This window comes from Phaethon aethereus (genome assembly GCF_964289735.1).
Source record: "Phaethon aethereus genome assembly, chromosome: 8".
NCBI classification, from domain to species: Eukaryota; Metazoa; Chordata; class Aves; order Phaethontiformes; family Phaethontidae; genus Phaethon; species Phaethon aethereus.
The window spans coordinates 32,678,169-32,701,016 of NC_138584.1; the positions used below are offsets into that span (position 1 = coordinate 32,678,169).

General features: G+C 53.3%; 1 protein-coding gene across 1 annotated transcript; it reads left to right on the plus strand.

Moving 5' to 3' along the window:
- Positions 1-14,186: 14,186 nt before the first annotated feature.
- On the plus strand, positions 14,187-17,373 carry FOXD3 (forkhead box D3; the record flags this gene model as incomplete). Its single annotated transcript, XM_082003007.1, has 1 exon — positions 14,187-17,373. One exon carries the CDS (start codon positions 14,187-14,189, stop codon positions 15,402-15,404), a length of 1,218 nt encoding a protein of 405 aa, XP_081859133.1. The 3' UTR covers positions 15,405-17,373.
- Positions 17,374-22,848: the final 5,475 nt, after the last annotated feature.

Here is a 22,848-nt window from a genome sequence, read left to right on the forward strand (position 1 = left end):
GCTCAATTAAAATTGTTCACAGTCAGCAAAAACAATTTCTGCACTGTAATGAAATAATGAAATAATTATATGCAAGGGAGGACTTCTGATCTTTTTAATTATTCTATTCTTCATTTTTAAAAGGGCTATTTGAAAACGCACTCTTATAATTGATCGCTATAAATCAGTCAGAAGCATTCTAAGGATCATAAATATTCTAACTTTTAAAAGACAAAGAAATGCTAAATATTCAATGAAATCCTTCAATATTCAGAAAATTTAATCTAGGGTAAAAGGATAGACTGCTCTTTTGAAAATAAAAAGTAAATTTGTTGTCCTGTGAAAAATGAAATATCTTGAATGTCAGTAACAGAAATGGAATTAACAAGAGATCTTTTTATTGTTTTTTAAGGTCATTAGGCTGTGAATTCTATAATTATGGAAATTGTCAGTCCAGTTCTGTGGAGTGTTTGCTCCCATCCATAAGGTATTGGAATGTTCAATCAGTCTCTCTCGTGGGAAAGTTAGGTCATAACTGTAAGTGTACCAGCAAAATTGAATTAAGCAAAGAGATTTCATTAGTATTTATAGCCAGAAGGCATCTGTAAAAGTACAGGGCAAAGAAGTTATGTGGAAGTCAAAGGAGAAAAAAAAATGGGTTTCTGGTGACAAAGGCGAATCTGAAAGAGATATAAGTGTATAATGAATAAGAGCTATTGAGCGCTGCTCCAAAGAGGGAGTTGCAAAGATGTCAAATATTGATTTTCTTGTGTATGCCTTTGGACTACATATGTAATTGTTTGGATTTGCTGTCTTCATGATACAACAATATTTGTTGTTGAAGGTTAAAAAGCAGAGTGTGAAACAACCCAAAAAATCTGAAACGTGTTGGAGAATTATAATAATTCTACAAGGAGGATTGCATGAGGAGAAGTCTGTACTTTCTAGCAAATAAACACTTTTATGACAATCGAAATCTGTTGGAAGCATTGCTCCTGGTACTGCAGAAGCACACATTGCATGCAGTGTCATTGAACCATATTGCATTTATTGATTGAAAATATACAATTTGCTTCTAATGAGTTTCTCCAACTTTTTTTACAGTGAAAATATTCTGTGATCGAGTACAGTGTACAAAGCTCTTGTATGTGTACACTGATAGATAAATATAATCCTCAGGTGTGAGGTATTTATATGGGAATGACAGTGCCTCTCTGGGTCTTAATGCAGAACTAAGAATATATTTCCTGATGCTGATTAATGTCTCAATGAAATAAACCTCTCGAAAGATTTTAATTCCATAGAAACAAGTAGACAAATCACCCTAAAAATTATTCTCGTCTTTAATAGATATGTAATGCTGACATGGCAGTTCTTGATATTTCTGCACAAAAGGGATTTGTGACTATTTGGAGTCACGTATCACGCGTGACATTTTACACATGTAATCCTTACATTGGCATGCCCAGCCATCAAATATTTACTGACACCGATAGGAACTTTGTCCCTGACTCCAGCGGAACGTGGACTTCAATAAGAAAGGCTCTTGGAGATGTCGGAGAGATGAAAGCAAAGGGAAAGCTGGAGACAACCCAACTGTCAGAGCCCACCTAGATTATTCAGTCTCGTTTTTCAGGTGGTCAAGCTGCGAGGTGGGGTCTTCATTTTCAGAAGCTCTGGACTCGGCAAAACCTGACAGAGTCTGGCAATCGGGTCTTAAACAAAGAAGTCCCAGGGAGGAGCAGTTTGGGAAAAAACCCAAACCCCAGTTGTAGACAAGAACAAGAATGGGATCAGACTCCCGCTGAACCCTGGCCCTGCTAAAGTCAGTGTCAGAGCTCCCGTGGCTCTCTGGGGGGCTGCAAGTTCACCCACCGCCTGTTCGAGCTGGGAAGTAGCATCATCCCTGGGGAGCCCAAGGAAATGTGCAGCTCTCCTTAACGTGCCTGAACGTAAGGGTCTGTCAGGGATGAAAAGCACAGTCCTTTTCCTAACCCAGGGACGCAACTTGCTGGTTACTTCCTTGCTTCGGTCTTGTTAAGGGTATCAAAGCACCTCATCTTTCATCCAAGTCGCTGCTGCAGAGCAGCCGGTAGTGACAACAGCATTGCTGCATGCTGAAAGCGCGGTGGTCTAATTCAACTTCCAAACCCTCTTGTGCTGTAAGTATTATTACCCCACTCGACGGAGAAAAATGGAAGTGTTTTGCCCCAACTCTTCTCTCATCTGGAGCGGTTTTGCTCTGCCACTCACATGGTGTAACTCGATTTACTGTGTTACACCTGGCCATCAGTGAGATGGGATTAGAGCACAGAGAGATGAAGTGATTTACCCGGGGCCATATGATAGGAAAACCAAGCGTTAGCAGTCAATGACTCTGCTATCCTAATCTGTACACACTTCTCTAGGTTATGCTATAGTATTTTTTCCCTAAATTCAAGGAATCGTCCTTAAGAACTCATCTTTAGAACATCCATTGCCTCCCTAGGATAAGACTGATCACAAATGAAATGTACATTTGCTAATCTTAAGTAAAAATACTTTGTAATGCGGCACGTTTAGCACCAACTTCCATGCAAACAACATTTCCAGACCCGCTAAACTGGGCAACTGCTTGATTTTGCAGACAACCCTGAGAGTGCAGGGGAGGACAGTGCTGTCCCTTCCCCAGCCCCCAAATCTCGCTGCTCGCTCCGCCAAGTAGCGAAGGGGTTAGAAGTTTTTGGAGCCCTGCTGTCAGAGTACAATGTTGCTTAAGCAAGCATTAAGAGATTATGGTAATAACAGGTATGCTTACGCCAAATAAAAGGTTTCATTAATCAAGCCATATTGAGATAAACCTGTCAGTGGACAGAGGAAACTAGAAATCAAATGCTGTGAAAGTTCTGACAGATTGTTAAATAGAAACCCTTTAAAACTGGATTTAATTTACTGTGATATTACAGATATTTATGCATCAATAGGCAAGTGCAGATTGAGTTCGGAGGTCAGCTCTGGTGCTTGAAAAATAAACGCGCAGAATGAAACAAAAGGTGACAGTTACCTTTGTCAGAAATTACGGTTTATTGAACTAAATACAAAGCTCTCGTCTGATTCGTGTTAAATGAAGAGGCACAGGGCTGGGGCGTAATTTACTGCAGTAGGTTGGTTAACAAGTAATTACAGAAAATGCTCCCCCTTTTTTTAAAGTTGCATCTAGAAACTTTACCAGAAGAAACCAGGAACAAATATTGCACCATAGAAGCAGACAGTAAGGTACCAAGGGGCAGTGAGCTCCGAGACCTTTCGGCAAGATTGTTCACTAATTACGCCATTAAAGCGCTGCTCTCCCGTCGGGCAGTGTGTGTTTGACTCCTATACCTAGCACTTCTGTCTCTAATTTCTCCTCTTGAATTTTTTCCAACCTCTCCATTTTCAGAACTTCACCCAATTCGCAGCTTCTTCAGAATCAAGATGTTGTTCTTCCTGCCTCTTCTTCCTCCTTAACCTCATGAATCCAGGCAAGTAATGTGGGAGAAAGGTGAAATTAAGGAGAGTTTTCTGTCAGGTAACTCTGCCAGCAAGTTGCACAAAGTTGTTTGCGAAGGGAAGCGCCATTCACCTGGGCAAGAGCTGCAGCTCAGCGCGTTTCACATCGTTCTTCAACGGAATAAGACCCCAGAGACCGGTCGCTGGAGTGTCATGGGCAGATGGAAAATAAAACATCATTCCTGTTTCAAGGGATTATCCACCCTCATACAGACGGGCATAAATCTTTTTGCCATTGACAGGATGGAACTATATCTAGCATTAATGTTTGACTTAACCATAATGGTTACGTTGCATAGCACGTTCTGCTTTCAAATGGATGGCTGCAATTTGAAGGGAAAATTTGGACCTCAGTATGTTCCAGCTAAGCCAACAAGAAGGCTCCTGCCGACTTTACCAAGCACAGAAAGAAGTCCTTGAATATAAGTAGTCCTAAGTAAAAATAAGTATGTCAGTGCTATATGATATGAACATATTTATCTGCCAAAGATTATATGAGATCATATCCAAATACATGACTCCAAAACATATAAGTATATTACATTTCACACACATAAGAAACACGTAAAACATGCAGAACGTGTCAGCTAAAGCTATGCTAGACAGATGTCCTTCACAGAACGACAGCCTGAAAAATCCTTACCAATCCTCACCCTCTATTCATGCAAATAATTACTGTAACGGAAGCAACCACATGAGTAAAGTTGTTCAGCATCTGGACCAGCTTTCTGAGAAATGTCCTTTTTTATTTTTTCCACGTAAGGGATGCAGGACTGGGCCATTAGTTCGTGGGTAATAGAAGCCAAACCGGCAGGATACTGTGGCAAAGTCTCAGCCGTGTGCCTCCTCCGGTCATCATCTCTCCGTGAGCAGCATGCGTTAACGCAAACTAGCCCTGCAGGACCCTTCCAGTCGCCGCTGACGTTACTCAGGAGCTGCGTTCGCTGCGGCTTCAATACAGGAATGACCATTTCTCCAGGTCGAGGTTCACTAAGAAATTAAAATAAAATTGTAAAATCTGTCAGGAGAAAGCAAGGAAGGAGGAACTATCATATTTCATATATATACGGGGATGAAAATTTACCTTACAAATTTTAACAAGACTTAGCTAGAAAACTAAACTCTAGTTCAGCTTTAGAATACGGTTAACTTGAAGCGCCTATTTAAGTCCCGTTAATTTACACGGTTTGAATGCTACACCGAGTAATTTTGGGAACACAGGCTGTAGGGCTGGAAGAGGATTCAGGAAGTTCATCCCTTTGCTTGGAGGAAGACCATGACAGGTCTAACAAAGCCGGACCTGTAACTGCCGGCTGTAGGTGCAGGTAGAAGCCAGTTCTACTCCAGAAACAAACCAAACTCATAAGAGAGGAGCCACCTCTTCACCGTGCAAGCTTTACCCCGTCCCAAAAGAGCATCAGCATCTGACCTGATGTCCCGAGAGTCCTAAGTCCATTGGAAGAAAAGTGCCGTTAGTTTTAATTTGCATTCCCAGGCTAGAGATAGACGTACACAGAGGCAGGTCTCCATGCACGTAGGGACCTGATGACTATACTCACCTTCGAAAAACTGCAGCCACTTCTTATTTCTGGGCAGAAAGAGGAATTATTTCAGCCACAGGCTGGAGAGTGCAGAGCCTGCGCTCAGGCGTCAACCTCCGAACCCAGAGCCTCGAAGGACTAAATGAAAGCTTGTTGAAAGCGAACCCAGAAAGTCCTTTTTCACGGCCGCAGCGCGGTTACCCGCGCTCTGGGGGCCCAGTGCTCTTGGGACGAAAAGCAGCGTGTCCTCGTGCCCTGAGAAACGATCTCTTTTGGATTTTGAGGAGAAAAGCCATCCACCCGCTTACCTGGAGCAGGGCAGAGAGTAAAAACAGGGGATAAGGAGGACCTGGCAGAGCCTGCAGAAGGGTGAGGGTGCAATCCCGTGAGGACAGACCTGAGCGTTGGGCACTAACTGGGATTGCTCCCTGTGAACCCCAGTATCTCCCCTTTCAGCACTGGGGAACGATAACGCTTTCCCATAGTTAAATATTTTGAGTCGCCCGGGGAAAATTCATTCATTTCTGTTCGGTGTTTTGAGATCACTGGCTTGAAAGCCTTATGTCACCACAAATGTCTTCTTATTGTGAATGAACGTTAACTCTGCCTTGCTTGCTAAGAGGTGTAACGAGCAGTAATGAGGTAAAATTAATAAATGGCCTATGTAGACCAACTACGAGGAGAAGTGTCTCGTAGGCAGTGGAATGTTTTCCCAAGGGAAGTAGGGAAAAATCCCACAAATTGGAAAGTTTTAAATAAACCCAAGGAAACCAAAGCAGCGCTCCTACACCTATGCCGTGTGAGTCCTCAAAGTAAATGGTCTACAAGTATTGCACAGAGCCATTTTCACCAGTAAAACTTACAAAAAGCAGTAAAAAAAGCTGAGTGAAGAGGAGCCACGACACCTGCGAGCGCTTCCGGCGGAGCCGAAAGCCGCCCGAGTGGCTCCTGCCCGTGGCCAAGGGCCGGGGCAGGGGACCGCTCCCCGCATTAGCTGCCCAGCCGCTGGGACGGCAGCCCCCGCACACCCCCGCGACCCCCGCCGAGCCCCGAGCTGCGAAACCTTCCTACCCTCCCGCGCTGGCGGCGGGCGGCCGCGGCTGCGATGAACCCGGCAGAGCCCCGAGACGGGAGCGAGCCCAGCCCTGCGCAGGATGAGGTCTTTTACCCCCGAGCGATCCTCCCTGCCACGCGGACCACGCGCTTCCGTAGCAGAGAGCTGCGACAGCCCTCCACGTTTTATTTATTTAGATGAGTTTACAAAGCAATTAAGACATTTTGGCAAATGCTGAGGTGCAGATTTCCTCCCTTGTGATAGATCATTCCCGGCTTTTTTTTTCCCTTCTCCTTCTGGACAGATAAATGTTTCATGGTCCCACAGACATATTTTCTCTCTGCCCAGTTGCTTAGAATCCATTTAAACATGCCTGTTGAACTCCTCCATCATGTAATATTTTCACAAGAGCCTCTAAATAAGCTTTATTTACGGATTGTAAATACTGCCTGACGAGCTCAATACACTGTTTCATCACCTCCTTCGCTGGAATTCCTCTTGGAAACCTTTTTTACCCGGGCAAAAGCAGGAAATCCAACATAAAAAATAATGTTGACACGGTTTAAGGACTAAACGCTGATTCTTCACACCCTCCCCTTTCCATTGGAAATACCACCCTTCAATGATTTTTGTCAAAATGAAAACCCTCCCTGGTTTTATCCGTCCTGTCCTAGACGTGAGCTAAGTTGCCAACGTCTGCTCTCATCACACAAGTGCTGGAAATGCTCAGCCGGGTTCTGCGCTGCCCGCGATCCCTCAAAGAAGCTTCTGAAATCGGTAGGGTTTTACAACGTGCCTTGGAAGGCATTAAAATGCTTTAATAAAATGTTTCCTAAAGATTCCTCTAATAAGGTGAAGGATCTAAATGGCATTCACAGAAGTATCCTAATGGTCAAAGCTTCTTAAGCTTTGTAGGGAATGGCAGGAAGCAGCTCTGCTGGAAATGGTCCATGTTGCCTCAAAAAATAAGAAAAAAATAAAATATTTTGGCCCAAAACATTGATTTTGGGGAAAAAAACCAGACTTTTTTCTTTCTGAAGCTGTCAGTTCTGTTTCCAAGAAGTTTGTGGTGCTCACCCGTTTTCCACAGAAAAATTGTGATAACTCAGTTCTGTCTTTGGAAGGTGGAGGAGGAAAATGTGGGACCAGCGCAGACATGTGGCAAGTCAGGACAGCCCTTTGGTGACTCCCATTGCTCTGCTGCTAAGCCAGGACTTGCAGAGGTTTAGCAATGCATCTTTTCTTTACGGGGCGGGGGGGAAAGCAGAGTCCCCTAAAATGGGCTACAGCACTCTCCAGATAAGGAGCTACCTGGTTTAGCAGGTGAAGAGGTGCTTGGGGAGTTTTTGATAGAGAGATTATGGACCTGATTACATTAATACCTAGCATGGGTTTTAACCTGCATTTTGGGTAAAATTCACCGTTCTGCAGAAGGCCCATAAAAGGCCTGTGCACCACTTACGCCCCACCAAGGCACCATTTGGATGGTGCGCGTGGAGCGGCGGTGATGCATGGGCCCTGTGCCGGCCGCCCGCGTCAGGAGGGGTTTCATCCGTTATGTATCAATAATATTCAATGTGTTGGGGAAAAATATTAGCAGAGTAGTTTTATTAACCACCGCGATAATTCACCGCTTGTCTTTCCGTGCTTAATAAAGGGAATCGAGGGTGTTATACGTGAGCCAGAGGAACGGCTTACAAAACTACCCTGGAAAAAACAAACAAACGAAGCCCTGGGAAGCATGAGAGCACGTGGAGGAGGAGCTGGCTCCCGCCGACGTCCTGGCTGTGCTGATTAATAAAAATAAATCCTGAATCGGCTCGTGGCGTTCCTCGGGCGCTCTCACGATGTGCAAAATCTCACGGGAGTGTCTCCGAGCTAAGTAGATGTTAGCCTGACGCTAACTGGGCCAGCCCATGGAGGGCTCCCAGCGCTGCCACTTTCGGCAAAGGGATTTCCTCACATCCCTGGAAATCCTCTTAGGTTCTTCTCAGCCATTTGCATCTCACGGGCAAGGGGATCAACTGAAGAAAAAAAACCTGCTGTGCCTTCCTCACACCTTCCGCCTACTGGCAAAGTCAGTATAAAACCACACACGGGCAGCGGTTTGAAATGAGCTTCCACCGCTGCGTCTCTGCGGACCCTCATGTTGAGTTGTGGCCTTTCTTTTTGGCTTGCGTCCCCTCTTTTTGAGGCATGTCCCCACGTTGGCTACCACTTTGGCACCACTTGCACCATCCCTTTAAGCCATGCATAGATGAAGGGAAAAATACTACGTCATGTTGATTTACTCCCCTTCCTCAGACAAATAAAGGCATCTTCATATAAAACATCTCTTCCCTCCCAAGCCCATCGAGCCTCCCCTCTTCCCTCCCTGCACGGAGAAATCCCCGGTGCTGGGCCAGGAGCTGCCACGTGCCTCCGCCGACACCACCCCAGGACCTGATCCGGGGTCACCCCTTCCCATCCGTCCCTTCCCTCCATAAAGTCAAATAAAAAGGAAATTTAAGGGATTTTTTGAGACTTGCCTCTTTGTTCCTGTGTATTTATTATGCCTCGCAGTACAGGAGCCTCCTCCAGGGGCAGGGATTTGACCGGGTGTTCAGAGGGTGAGTTTTAGCCATTTTTGGGGGGATGGATGGGGACGTGAGCAGAGCCCTTCCAGGAACCGGCCCCCCGGGGCTGTGCGGGACTGCAGAGCGGGCGGGAGGTGCTTGCAGGCACAGGCTGGGGACTCCTATGGGCTTGTTTAGAGCGGGGATTTGCAAAATGACAATCTGAAGAATAAATGAATTTTGATTGAATAACTGCCAATTGTTTTGGCGTTGGTGGGGTTTTTTCCGAATGGGATCTCAGCTAACTTTGCGGCCGTCTTGCGCAAAAGGCAACAGAGCTCCTCTGCTCCTGCAGCCCAAGTTGCCCAATAATAATGCTGTATTTTAACTAAAATTTGATTAATTTTCCTCTCTCCCTGCTTTGCAAAGCACTTGAATCTTCTAAGATGGACTGGGCTCCGCTCTTCTTGACAATTTTATTTTATGAATCCCAAGAGGCTGCATTAATGGGGACACCTGAGCGCTGCTGACCCAGAGCCAGCACCACTGGGTCTCCCTCCACCAGCACCCACACACCGCACAGCCCAGCTCCCTGGGGAGGGGGAAGGCGGAGAGGGAGGGAAACGGCCGGGGCAAAAACACACCTAAAGGAAAACGGCCACGGCCGGCGTGGGTTTGCCTGAACCTGCCAGCAACAGCAAGGAGGGAGCAGGGAGAGAGGCGCAGTGTGACACCCGTGGGAGGATGGACACGGTGCGGGCTTGCGGGGTGTTGGGGGGGTGCTCGGGGGGCATTTGCAGGCACTTACAGACACGCATCTACAAACCGCGTCCCTGGGCGTGAGCGCTCGGTGATTCCACCCACCCGCGGTCCCCCGTGGCCGGGCCCACGGGGCAGCCCCCGTGCCTCGGCGCGGTTAAGAGGGGCGGGAGGAACTTTGGGGTTGCACCACCCCCTCCCCCAGGGGGGAAAAGGCCGCAGAACAGGGAAAATCTGCGCCTCGCTGAATCCCGACCTGCCGGGCTCCCGCGCAGGGCTCAGAGGGAAAGGCAGCGCCTAAAGCGCGCAAAGAGCGCGGGGTGCCGTGGGTCGGCCCGCTCCGCCCCTGCGCGGTGCTCCGCCGGGGAGGGCGCAGGTTCCGCGGGGCGCGGCCTGTACCTCGCCCCTTGCAGCAGCCCCCAAGTTTCCTTCCCCTGCGCGGCCGCGCAAGCCCGCACGGGGGAAAAGTCCCACGGCAGCGGAGCGCCGCCCCCCCCCAGCTTGGGTTTCCCTAAAGGCGAACTGGGGCTAAATAATGAATCGATCTAAAATTAACCGGAGGAATGGAAATGCTCTAAAAATAAGCCAGCAGCTGCCGTGGGCGCAGCCCCCCGCTCCCGCGGGGATGGGGGAGCGGGGCCGGCCGGAGGAGGGGGCTCGCCGCGGCGCGGGCAGGGCCGGGCGGGCTCCGCGGGGCTTGCGCGGGGCTGCGCGGAGCGGCCGAGCCGGGGTGCAGCGCCGTGGGGGAAGCCCTGATTCAGGAGGGCTGCGCGGCGGCTGCCGCGGCGCTTGCCGCGGCGCTCCGCGGGCGCGGGGGCGGGGAGCGGGGCTGCCGGCGGGGCGGGGGCCGCTCCGCACCTCGGCGCCGGACGGAGCCCCCCAAAACTTCACCGCCTGCCCCGCTGCCGGCTGCTCCCAAAGCGGCAATTTTTTTTTTTTTTTAATTCATGTTTTATTTTTTATTTTTCGCACGGAAGAGGCGAAGGCGTTTCGGCAGGCGGCGGGGTCGCCTCCCCGGCACCACCGGCCCGGCGAGGGGAGCGGGGGGGCGGACCCGAGGGGGGTCGCGGAGCGTGTGCGGGGGCCAGGGCCGCGGTCCCGCGTGGCCGCGCGGGGCAGGGAGCCGGCCCCGGCCCGCTGCGAGCCCCCGCCGCGCACCCACGCACTGACACTCCCACACTCCCACTCCCCTCCTCTCCGCTCCTTTCCGATCCGCGCAGCCATCCTGCGTTCTCCTGGCTTGTCCCTTTTATTCCTTTGTACTCGGGCGCGTTGTCCCGGCCAGCAGCGCGAACGGGGGCTTTGTACAACGGGACAGATAAAAATGAGCAACATCATATTGTTTGACAGAATGATCCAAAATGATAAAGTGCCTTCTCCGGAGGGGGTGAAAATGGTGAATTCCTAAAAAACAAGAGCGTCGCTTCCCTCCTCCGCCTCCCTGAGCTGCTCGCAGTAGCCTAAAGGGATCCGCCGCCTGCACCAGCACCAGGACCACGTCCAGCCACTCTTTTCACTGGGAAGTCCTCTTTTTAAAAGCCTTAATTTATTTATTTTTAGATAAATAAAGAAGGGGGGGGGAGCGGCTTCGGCTCGGGACCCCCCGTTCTCCTCGCGGCGAATGAAAAGCACAATTTCCTAGAGAAAGGCTCGTTTTGATTAAATCTGACATGCTGCTGATAACTCCATGCTAATGTGAAATAATTAACATAATAGCCATAATTAAAAGCACGCTAACAATGCCATAAATTTATCACACAATTTTACTAGCTTTCTGCCCCTAACTGCTCTCTCATCGTTAATTAAACGTGTTGCCTTTTACAGAATGGATGTTTATACATTTCCAATACAAATAAATCCGAAACCGTTTTGGAAAACATGACCAATTTCGTTTTACACTGAGGTCTGCCGGTTTTGCAGGCGATTTATTACAATTGAAAAGGAAAAAAGAAAAAAAAAGAAAAAGAAGGAAAAAGAAAAAAAGAAACCAAACACTGCAAATAGAGGCCTTTGATTTAATTTTTTTTTAAAAGCAGATATATTTGAAAATCTGCATTTTTAGCGAGAAACCCAGCCGGGAGGGGCCAGGCCTCCGGGGCCGGCGGTGTCCCCGGGCCCGGCCGGGGGATGTCTGTCTGTGTCCGGGTCCTCCCCACTTCCATGTGTTGCTTTTACAGGGGTTTCTCACCCGCAGCCCCTCTCCTGCCAGTCCCCCTTTTTACCTCTATCGCCCCCCCCCCCCCGTTTATAACGAAGTACAATGCCGATTTAATCCAGGTCAGGTCAACGATTTATATAACTCATTAGCGAAAGTAATGGGCTTAAGGAGATGAAAGGGGACACCTTTGGTTTCTCCTTCCTTTAAAACGATCACAGAAGCAGAAATTGCCCCAGCCCTGCCTTTCCTCCTCGATCCCACTCCACCCCCGAGGCTCAGCCTCCGGATTTATTTTTAACTCGCTTCGCAGTCAGGATCCTGCCTTGGCCATATTAGAATCAAATTGAGTTGTAATTAATTTCTCCCCCTCTATCATAACTTACTCCATCCCCCCTTTCCCCGGCGCTTGCCGTGTCTCTATTTGACTCCGTATCGATCCGGACAATACAGTTTGTTTTTCTCCCGTTGCTAAATCTGTCTGTCTATATGGGCGCCCACTTTCTGTGTCTGGCGGTGTCATTATTGTGGGGTTCCGCCTCCGCGTAGGCCGCTGTAATGATTTTATTGTTGCTGACGTCCCAGCCCTTGAACTTCGGTGGGTTCGGGGGTTCCCGGCTTATTTCGGGCAAAGTTTCCTCATTTTTTAGAAAAGCTTTTCTCGCTCCCCACTCCGCTCGGCTGAGCTCCTAAAGACTTTCCAGCCTGGTGGGCTCCTAAATACTTTCCTCAACTTCGCCAATCTGCAGCCCTGGGGGCCGCAGCAGCGGCCCCGGCCCGCGGAGGGGCGCGGAGCGGGGCCGGGCCGCTCAGCCGGCAGCCGTGATTGAACAGGGGATTAGCACAATAGAGTCCTAATCGAGGGGAAACGTTTCTTTTCACGCTAAGCGCCGTAATTAATGGTATGAATCAATTAATTTGACTTTTATTGTGTCGAAGAAAAGCGCAACAAATGAAACGGGGGGCTGTGGCTGTTGGTCTTTTTTTTCCCGGGAGAGCCTGAGCGAGGACACGAGTGTGCGTGGGTGTGCGAGTGAGGTTATTTGCCTTTCCTACATCAGAACCGCTCGTAGGGAATTGCTCGCTCCTGGGGCATTTCTCTCATTTAATTGTATTTACCGAAATCCGACAACACGGACAACGAGAAGGATAAGGGCGGTACGAATTAAAAAGCAAAGCCCCGGGAGCCACCCGCGACCGAGGTCCCGGGTGGCGGTTCCTTCTCTGGGGCGCAGCGGGGCGGTGGTGGGCGGCCGGGCCCCCTCCCGCCCCGCCGGGCGCCTCTCCCCGGACCGGGGCTTACCTGGGGCCGCGTCAATACGGTCCTCACATTCACACACACTCCCTCATTTCCTACTTTTTCATATGCTAACGCCCGCAATGATTAAGTCGTTAACACCTCTGGAAAAGGGAAAAAAAAAAAAAAAAGGAAAAAAAGAGGAGAAAAACCCGGCTAAAAGCTTCTTTATTTATAGTTTGCCTTTGTTATTTTACGCCTTTTTTTATTTTTCCCTGCAACTAACCTAATAGCTTAATCAATAGCCATTCTTTGGTCTTCCGTTCCCAGCTGGTGCTGCTGTTGGAAAAAAAAAATTAAAAAATAAAAAATTACCAAAAAAAAGAAGAAAGAAAACCACGGAAAAGTGCTTTCAGAGCCCAAACTTGTTTGGTTTTAAGCGCGATTACGGCGACGCATCCGCCGAGCCTGCGCCCGGCCGGGGCGGCCTCCGGCCCCGCCACTACCGAGAGCGACGGTAAGTCCCGGGCGCTGCGACTTTTCCGCGCGGGGCTGCGGAGGGGGGGGAGGGGAGGGCGGCTGCCGGGGCCGGTGGGTCCCGGGGGCCCGACGGGCCGGGCGGCCCGACGGGGCGGGCAGGCCGGAGAGCGGAGCCGCCGCTGCTCTTTGTTGACAAGTCCATGAAACAACTCGAGTTTTGCATGACTTCACAGCGGGGCGCCTGACGTCACGCGGTCACGTGGCGCCGCCTCCGAGTATATCTTTAACGGGAAAGTAATCTATCAGGCAGTCCGGACCGCTGCGCTTCCAAAGTGGCGAGCGAGGCCCCGCGACGCCCCGGCCGCCTGCCCCCGCCCCGCCTGGCCGCCGGGAGCTCCGTCCCCTCCCTCCGCCGAGGGAGGGGGGAGAAAAACCCCCAGGAAAGAGGAGGAAAAAAGGGGAAAAAAACCCCAAACCACCACCAAAGAAAAAAAGCAGGCAGGCGCGGGGCGGCGGAGCGGTGCGCGGCGGGGCCGCGGCCCGCGGAGCGGAGCGGTGGAGCGGCGGCGGCGGCCCCGTGCCCGGCGCCCGCGGGCGCCCATCGCGGCGGGCGGGAGCCAGCGCCGCCGCCTGAGCCCCGATGCCCGGCGGCGGGCGCAGCCGGAGGTGACCGGGCGGCCAGGGCAGCCCCGCGCCGCGGGACGCCGCGGACGGGAGAGGAGCGGGCGCGGCCGCCCAATGCCCGGCGGGGACGGCGCGGCGGGGGGCAGCCGGGCCGCTCGGGACTAGCCCCAGGGGCCGGTCGGAGCAGCGGCGGGAGCGCGGCGCGGGGGGAGCCCGCCGCGCCGCCGGGTGCGGGCGGGAGGCCCCGCCGCCGCGCCCCGTCCGCCGAGCGGGGATGACCCTGTCTGGCGGCGGCAGCGCCGGCGACATGTCCGGCCCCGCCGTCCCGGCGGCCGAGGATGTGGATATCGACGTGGTGGGCGAGGGCGACGACGGACTGGGCAAGGAGAGCGACGGCGAGGCCGGCAGCCCCGCCGCCCTCCTGCCGCGCCTGCCGCCGGACGAGGCGGCAGAGCTGGCGCTGCCCGCGGAGCCGGCGGGCGCGGGCGCGGAGAGCGGCGGCAGCGGCAGCCCGGCCGAGGCGGGCCCCGGCGGCGCGGCCGAGGGCGGCAAGGGGGGCGGCGAGGAGGGGGCGAGCGGCGGCGGCGGAGCGGCGGCGGCGGCCGGGCAGAGCAAGCCCAAGAGCAGCCTGGTGAAGCCGCCCTACTCGTACATCGCCCTGATCACCATGGCCATCCTGCAGAGCCCGCAGAAGAAGCTGACGCTCAGCGGCATCTGCGAGTTCATCAGCAACCGCTTCCCTTACTACCGGGAGAAGTTCCCCGCCTGGCAGAACAGCATCCGCCACAACCTCTCCCTCAACGACTGCTTCGTCAAGATCCCCCGGGAGCCCGGCAACCCGGGCAAGGGCAACTACTGGACGCTGGACCCACAGTCCGAGGACATGTTCGACAACGGCAGCTTCCTCCGCCGCAGGAAGCGCTTCAAGCGGCACCAGCAGGAGCACCTGCGGGACCAGACGGCGCTGATGATGCAGGGCTTCGGCGCCTACGGCCTGGCCGGCCCCTACGGCCGCCCCTACGGGCTGCACCCCGGCGCCTACACGCACCCCGCGGCCGCCGCCGCCGCGCTGCAGTACCCCTACATCCCCCCGGTGGGGCCCATGCTGCCGCCGGCCGTGCCGCTGCTGCCGTCCAGCGAGCTCAGCCGCAAAGCCTTCAACTCCCAGCTCAGCCCCAGCCTCCAGCTGCAGCTCAACAGCCTGGGGGCCGCCGGCTCCATCGTCAAGTCGGAGCCCAGCAGCCGCCCCTCCTTCAGCATCGAGAACATCATCGGCGTCCCGGCCGCCAGCTCGGCCGCCAGCGCCCAGACCTTCCTGCGGCCGCCCGTCACCGTGCAGTCGGCCCTGATGGCCCACCAGCCACTGGCGCTGGCCAGGACCACCGCCGCCATCGCCCCCATCCTCAGCGTGCCTACCAACATCATCGCGGGGCAGTTCCTGCAGCCCGCAGCCCCCGCCGCCGCCGTGCAGGCCAAATGGCCGGCGCAGTAGCCCCCGGGCGGTAGCTCCGGGCGGTAGCCCCCGGGCCGTAGCCCCCCAGGGGGTCTCCGCAGCCCCGGCCGCCCCCTCGGGGCTCCGCGGCCGCCCCGCTCGGGCTCTCCGGGCCCCCTCACCCCCGCCACCGCCGCTTGTACATATTTGTATCAAAAATCACTGACGTTGCTTTCGGGGTTTTTATTTTTCTAAAGAGGCGAAAAATGACGGTCGCGATTAGGAGCTGCGAACTTTCACTTTTTTTGAAGGTTCCGGCGCTCCGAGCGGTTTTATCCGGAAAAAACGAACAAACGAGGAAAAAAAAAAAAAGTATTAAAAAAGATAATAATAAGCGGGGGAAATTTTAAATATTAAACGAACGAACAAAAAAAAAGAATTTTGGAGAAAAAGAGACAAAGGAGGAAAACGCTGTCATTCTATTATAGAAGTCTGTTTATATATGAATGAATATATGTATTCTAAATGTTATCCCTTCGTGTTGTACACAACTTTGTAAATAAATTTTTAAAATGCTCTGCCCGTGTCCGTCTGGAGGCGTATCTCTGAGTACCCCGCCGCAGGACGAGCCGCGGGGGCTGCTGAACCGAGCGGTGCGGCCGCGGAGCGCCGGCCCTCTCCCCGCCGCCGAGCTTTGGCTTTCGGCGGCCGCGGCGCGGTGCGGTGCGGACGGGTCTCCCACGGCCCCGCGGGTACCTCCCGCGGTTTCAGGATGCGCCGTCCGCGGCCACGCAGCGACAGCCCCCGCTCCTTGCCGGAGCGGCCGCCGCGGCGGGACCAGCATCGCACCGATTCTTCCAAAATTAAACCTTCCCCGGCAGATGCGAGACTCCCTCAACCGTGCCCTGATTTTTTCCCTAAATATATTCTTTCTTTTTTTTTTTTTTTTTTTTTTTTTCTTCTCAGCCTGGCTTCGGCTCCGCATCCCGGCGCTGCGGGTTCCTGCCCCTTCCCGGCCGGAATAGGTAGGCTTTGGGTTGGCTTTCGTGACTAGTTATAAGGGAAATGGTTTTAAATAAAGCTCCTCGAAGCAACGTTTACTATTTATTTTGCGGGGGGGGAATAAAAATAAAAATAAATCCAAAGCCGTTGCCCGTGCGGTGCCTGAGCGCGGATCTTTCGTTCAGGTCAGGAAAATATTCGGTGTTAAAGCAGCGGCTCTGCGTTCCCGCGGAAAAGGAACAGCCTTTTCCAGCTAATTCCTAGTAACTAAGTTTTAAGGGCAGCTGCGAAATAATATACATTCGTGTGCATTTTCGGGGCTAAAATAAAGAGACCGCCGAGAGGAAAAAACAAACCAACAAACCAAAAAAACAACAAAAAATCTGTAGTGCCTTACAATATTTAAAACCCCGCTTTGGAGATTTAGTCTGGCGAGATCTCGGTCTCTCCTGGGCGCTGACAGTGCTTGGTACTTTATTCTCTCCCTCGCAAAACGTTGCATTTTCATCGCCTTTGGAAAAACCTTCGTGAATTTTGCTTTTTCGCCCCAATAATGCGCTGTCTTTGTTAGGAAAACCGGCGGCGTAAAATGCAGCGGGCGCCGGGCTTCGCTGCGGGAGGAGCTGGAACCAGGCGCTTATTTCACCTCTAACACCCGCGGTTTAAAAAAAATAAATAAATTAAAATAAAAATCAAAGTGTCCTTGCTTTCCTGGTAAACAGTAGATATTATTTCTTCCTAAGTAAATATTTATACCTCCGCATACATAGGCTAAAATAAAACAAGCAAGCCTGGTGACGAGATCGTTTGAACTTTATAAATAAGGACTCGCTAAATCATCTGACGGGAAGATCGGGCACCTGAAGGGGTCGGTGTCAGGCAGGGCCCGGCGCGGCGAGACCCGACGGGGCTAAATCCGTTTGTGCGTGGCGGCTATAAAAGTAAGAAGTCGTTTCACAGTTGTGTCTGGCTAATCGCTTTTACACAAACAGCACATGGCAGGTGATTCCTGCGCGACGCGCGGAGGTTATCGCTATATTTAGCCGATACCCCTGGGAAAAGCGAAAGGCGCCTCTTCTTGAATTCACTTTCGGGCTCAAGAAGCTGCTGAGCCAGGGCTTCCCGGGACACCGGATAACCGGGGCTCATTCCATTCCCCGGCCTTTGTTGCTTATAGAATTACTCGCTCGTATTTCCCCACATAGCAGCAATACCTCGGGCCCGGCATCTGCGCGCCGCCGCCGGCGGAACCGGCAGCTTTCCCCACCGTCGCCGGCGCGGCCCCGGGACGCGCGTCTTCCCCCCGGTTAGCCCCGTCCGCTCTTTCTCTTCCCTACCCCCCAGCCCCCAAGAGCGGCCTGGGAGGCCTTTCCCGGGGAGGGGGCGGCGGCCGCCGGGGCCGCGCAGCACCGGGAGGGCGCGGGGCTCGGGACGGACGGCGGCGGCACGGCCCCTGGCCCGGCGGCCGCCTCCCTGCGGGGCAGCCGCGGCCTCCACGCAGCCGCGGGGCCGGGCCGGCAGCGGGGCCCCGCGGGCAGGTGAGGGCTGCCGGTGGCGGCGGCGGCAGGGAGCTGCAGTGGCGCGGCGGGGCCTGCAGGGGGCGCGGCGGCTCCCGCGGGGAACGGGCGCGCCCCCCCGGGGCCGGGAGCATCCCCCGCAGCCCCGGGCGGCCGGGAGCAGCCCCGAGGGGCACGGAGCTGCCCCGGTGCCCGCAGCCGCCCGGGACAGGACCAGGGCTGGGAGCTGTCTTGCAGCGGGCGGCAGGAAGGGGCGTCCCGGCGGATGGCGCGAAGCTACCGGCGGGACTCGGGGGCCCCGGGGGTGCGAGAAATCGGTTCCCAAACGGGAGAGGGTTTGCAGCCTGGCCGGGGGGGCAGTTTGCACGGTGGTGCCCAGTGGGGAGCAGCGCAGCCTTCCGCGGCCACGGCGGGAGAGCGGCGGCGGGCCTGGGACAGCATCTCCCGGCGAACTTTCCTCAGCCACTCGCTTCAGCCAGTCAACAAAAAAGTCTTTTTCTTGTTCTTTCCCTTCTTTTTCCTTCCACAAACGTGTCGGACTCATAGGGCAACACTTGACGCGGCCGGTGACAGATGCCCGTTAGTGTAAGAGGTGTCATGGCGGTCCCCGGGGGGTATTGGAAGTAACCAGATCCTCGGCACCGGGAAAACGACCACCCGCGCCGCCCGGAGTTTACCCAGCACCACATCCCCGCGACCCGCCCCCCCCCCCCGCCCCGTGTGCCCTCTCCGCCCGGGGAGGGTGCCACGGGCTGGAGATAGGATCTGGCCCTAAACCTCGACACCACCACGTTGCTTGAAAAAGGGACGGGATGGGCCCCTCAGGGCCGTTTCCTCGGCCGGTGTGGGGTCTCTCGGGGAACCCTCACGCCTTCGCAGCGGGGCGCTGCGCGGTCGGGGGAGTTGCGCTTCCCCTCCCGCCGCCCCCGCGCTAACGGCTCTCCACGCCGCCTATTTATAGCATAAGTGACCTCTCCGCGGGCGCGGAGCGGGGCTGCAAGTGACAGGCTGGCGGGGGTTTGAAAAGGCAAGAAAAGATCTTTCGCCGTTATTAAAAAAAAAGTGTATTTCTCGCGCGTGGACGTTGTTTCTCAGGAAGGAGCCCCAGCGTAAGGGCTCTCCCCTCCACCCCATCCCCGAAGCTGTACGGCCAGCACAACCGGGACACGGGGGCAGCCCCGCGGGCCAGCGGCCGTGTCCCCGGTGAGATGGAAGACCCCGCTCCGGACCTGCGGGAGGGCAGCCGAGAGGGGCTGGGGACGGGGGGAGATGCCCGTCCAGAGACCTTTCCCTCTCGGTCTGTCTCACGGAGAGGAGGCCGGGGAAATCACCCACTGGAGACAGCAGAATGCAGGGGGGGCTCCTGCCGGGGGACCGGGGAATTCAAGGGCAATTTGTCTCCTGGGGCTCCCTCGTGTCCAGGGCGTCCCTCGGGGCCCGTCCTCGCCTGCTCCCGGGAGCTCAGCCTGGCCCGGGAGGGGGACTCCCCCCGGCCGCTTTGGGGGTGCACGACCAAACGACTTGGAAAGGCAGAGGCTGAGCAAACGCGGCGAGTACCGCGCGGAAGTTACGCCGCCCGAGCCGGCGGGTCCGCGGCCGCGGACAAGGCTGGACTCGTGCACGGCGCCGTCGTTTAGTGCATCCCCCGGGGGCTGTGTTTGATACTCGCCCGCTTAAACCTCCGCGGAGCTTAAGTCTCCGTGGGGAGACTCCGTCCGGAGCCGTGAGCATCCCCGCAGCCGCCCCGCCATTTCCGCAGCCCTTCCCTCCAGCTCACCCCTTCACCGAGCCGCCAGTCCCTGCAAGTGGCCAGCCGCTCGCCATCCAGTTTTCTTGAGAGCCCACACTTCTATTCCAGGGACTTTTATTGAATTACGTTTTACTAGTCCTAAAACATTAAGCGTTACCTACTTAAAAGGTGCAGAACACCGCGTACTCCACCCGCACCAGGCATTTTAGTCAGTGAATGTTCAATGTAGCAGGCAGAGATGAGCTTAGCGCGTCTTCCAGACTGAGCTGGGAACGGACTCGTCAGCCATAAAATGCACTTAACAGTCTATTTAATAGTGGCGAGGTCCTTGAAAACGCAATATCCATGCTAATCTTGCCTTTTTTCTAAATCAGAAATGAAAAATAGGTCAGTAAGGTAGAACCTTCCCCTTCCATTTAAGATGTGACATTTAATCTATTTAAATAACTAAGTAAACTTTATTAATTCAGGATTTGGTAAGCAAGCTGAGCGAGTAGGCGCTTCGCAACTTTATTAAGACGGTGAAATGTGAGAGGGAGCGTCCTTGAACTCCAGGTTCAGTTAAAATCCCTGTTTTACCTTCAGGAAAGAGCCAGGACAGGGGAAAAACGCTCAGCCTGGCCGCTCCGTCGAGGGATGGAGCGTCTCGTCCTGGCAGGGCGTCCCCGAAGCTCCGCAGTCCCCCGGCACCTCATACCGCCGGCGCTGCCTGCTCAGAGAACGGCAGGGATTTAAGAAAACAACCCCAGACCTCAAGCTTTTCTAATTACTTTGTGAAGTGCTAGTATTTCGGGGAAAAAAAAAAAAAGAAAAAAAAAGGCCGGGGGAGATCAATCTCCCTGCAGGGCAGTGGTTTCTCCAGACGTGGTTTCCCCACTCGCTCCTGCATCACGGCTCAGCTCAGGAACGGAATCCTGGATGAGTTGGAAAGCAACTTTTTACAGCAGCAGCCTCCTCCCGCCCGCCTTAGGACAGACTTTCTCGTTCTCCCGGCCGCATCTCACTCCAGATTTATGGAATACCCAGGAGATATTTGCCTTCCCGCTCGGCTTTCCATCAACTCGGGCTGGAGGAGTGGAGCCAGCAGACTCGCTGAAGCCTCCCCGAGAACGCCAAGCGTTAAGAAAAAGCCGTTTATCTGCTCGTTACCGGTTTCTCCTTACTACTGAGAACCAGAACCCCAGCCCCGCTTGCCGGCTACCCCGCGGTATCGATGTGTCCTCAATGCCTTTCCCAGTCATTGATCCGGTCAAAGTCACGGCAGAAATACTAGTGACAGGGGCTCAATTGCCGGCGACGTGACCGAGGCGAGTATTTAGAAAGCATTCAATAAAAAAGCTTTCCCGGGGAGTGAATGATTCCACCTTGCAACAAAGAGCGCTCAGCTAATTGAAATAATGCGCTGGAATGTGCAGTGCTGCACTCCGGCTTGTCCACGCCGGCTCCGGCACCGAATTATCAATAATCCGCAAGGTAAAACCTAAAACCTCTTTTTTTTGGTAGTTTCCCCCCCCCCCCCCCCCAGTAGGAGCCCATAGGCAACGCTCACGACCTTGGGGGTGGCTTAGTACTGCTGTGCCGTGTTCCCCGGCCTCCGGCTCGGGCTTTTAGGGAATTCCGGGCATGGAAAAATCCCGGAGGGAAGAGTGGAAGGAAAGGAGAGAGGGGCTGGGAGAAAAGGAATCGGAATGGGGACCTGCCGTGGTGGGAATTCACTTTGTACAGCACATTTTCGGGCACGTTGCTCCACACCAATGCCGCGGTGAGGTTCAGGAGGCGTCACCCTTCCCATCTACTTTGTAGCCGACCGATTTTTAGGACTTACGCTTATTTTACAGATTTGTTCTATCTCCAGACATCCCTCAGGATCTTATTAACATCCTAAAAGGGAAGCATTTTATTGAGCAGCAATATGAGTGAGTGACTGTAACCAATTTACGTGAACTATGTAAAATTTGATGACTGTAATCCACCATTTTCAATAGGAACGTGGCTCCAAGTGCCTTGACAGGCCAGCAGATGAGTGTGACTTTCACGTTTACCTGTACAAGACCACAAACTTCCAGTCTCCTCATACCCTCTTGCCTGAAGTTAAACTCACAAGTGACAGTTGTTGAAAATGCTGAAATTACAGCAGGCCTGAGAGGGACCAGCATATCCAGCACTTAGCTCACAAATGCTTGGGATAGTGGAAATTAGTATTCTATACGATGTTGCACAGGAAAAACTTCAAGGAAGAAAAGAAAGTATGCAATACTGTATGTTGCCTAATCATAGATTTTGAAAAAAACCTGCACGTTAAAAAAAAAAAATCTATGAAGAATTTTGTTTTCCTATCACCTCTGGTTACTTAAACATTTCTATTATAAGTGATCAGATACTTCTTGACCATAGTTCCATTTTGTAGCACTTGGGTTTAAACTCTTTACAATTTTCAGTTCTGGGACTGCAGTCCAAGGAGAGCACCGCTGGCCGTTCACCTGGAAGGTCTGTCCACGAAAACCTCAGTATGTGGTGTCAGTTTTAAAAATAATCAGCTTTCTACTAAATTTCATATTGCAGCCTCAGTTACGACACACAACCAGAAGAAAAAACATAGCAATCTAAAGAAAAACAGAGACCGTACTTTTAAATATTGGTAAGGGTTGTGTAAAGTTGATCGAGGAGGATCATGTATGTTATGCTATGCACTTTGTCGAAACTTTAAAGAGAATCACAGTGGGTAAAAACTGAAAGGCTGTAAAAGAGAGGCCTATGGTGCCCAAGATCTTTCTTCTTCTTGGTTCCTAGGTATTGTCTCCCAGACATAACTGCTGAGGAGCTGCTTCCCAGCAATCCGTCATGGTTGAAGAGCAAGTCTTCCAGCTGCCTCTTTCCTTCTGCAAAAACGAACAAACATATGCTTAGATTCTTTGCCAGAATAAAAAGTCAGCCTTCCCGCATGTCAAGACTTATGCTTGTCACCGGTAATACCCCACCATTACGTTTTCCCACTTCCCTGGGCTGCCGCGATTGAGACATAAGCTCTACCCGTGCCATGAAGGGATGCGTGTGAGCAGGGACACAAAAACTGAACGAGCATCCACTTCTGACAGGGCTGGCCGGGGTAAAACCGAGCCCGGGGCAGGTTGGGCGGCGCAGGCCAGGCCCCTGCGCGCTGCTAGCACCATTTCCAACCGCGGCTCAGCACCAAGCGCCGCCGTCTCTCCTGAGGTAAAGCTGCTTGTCGAGCCGC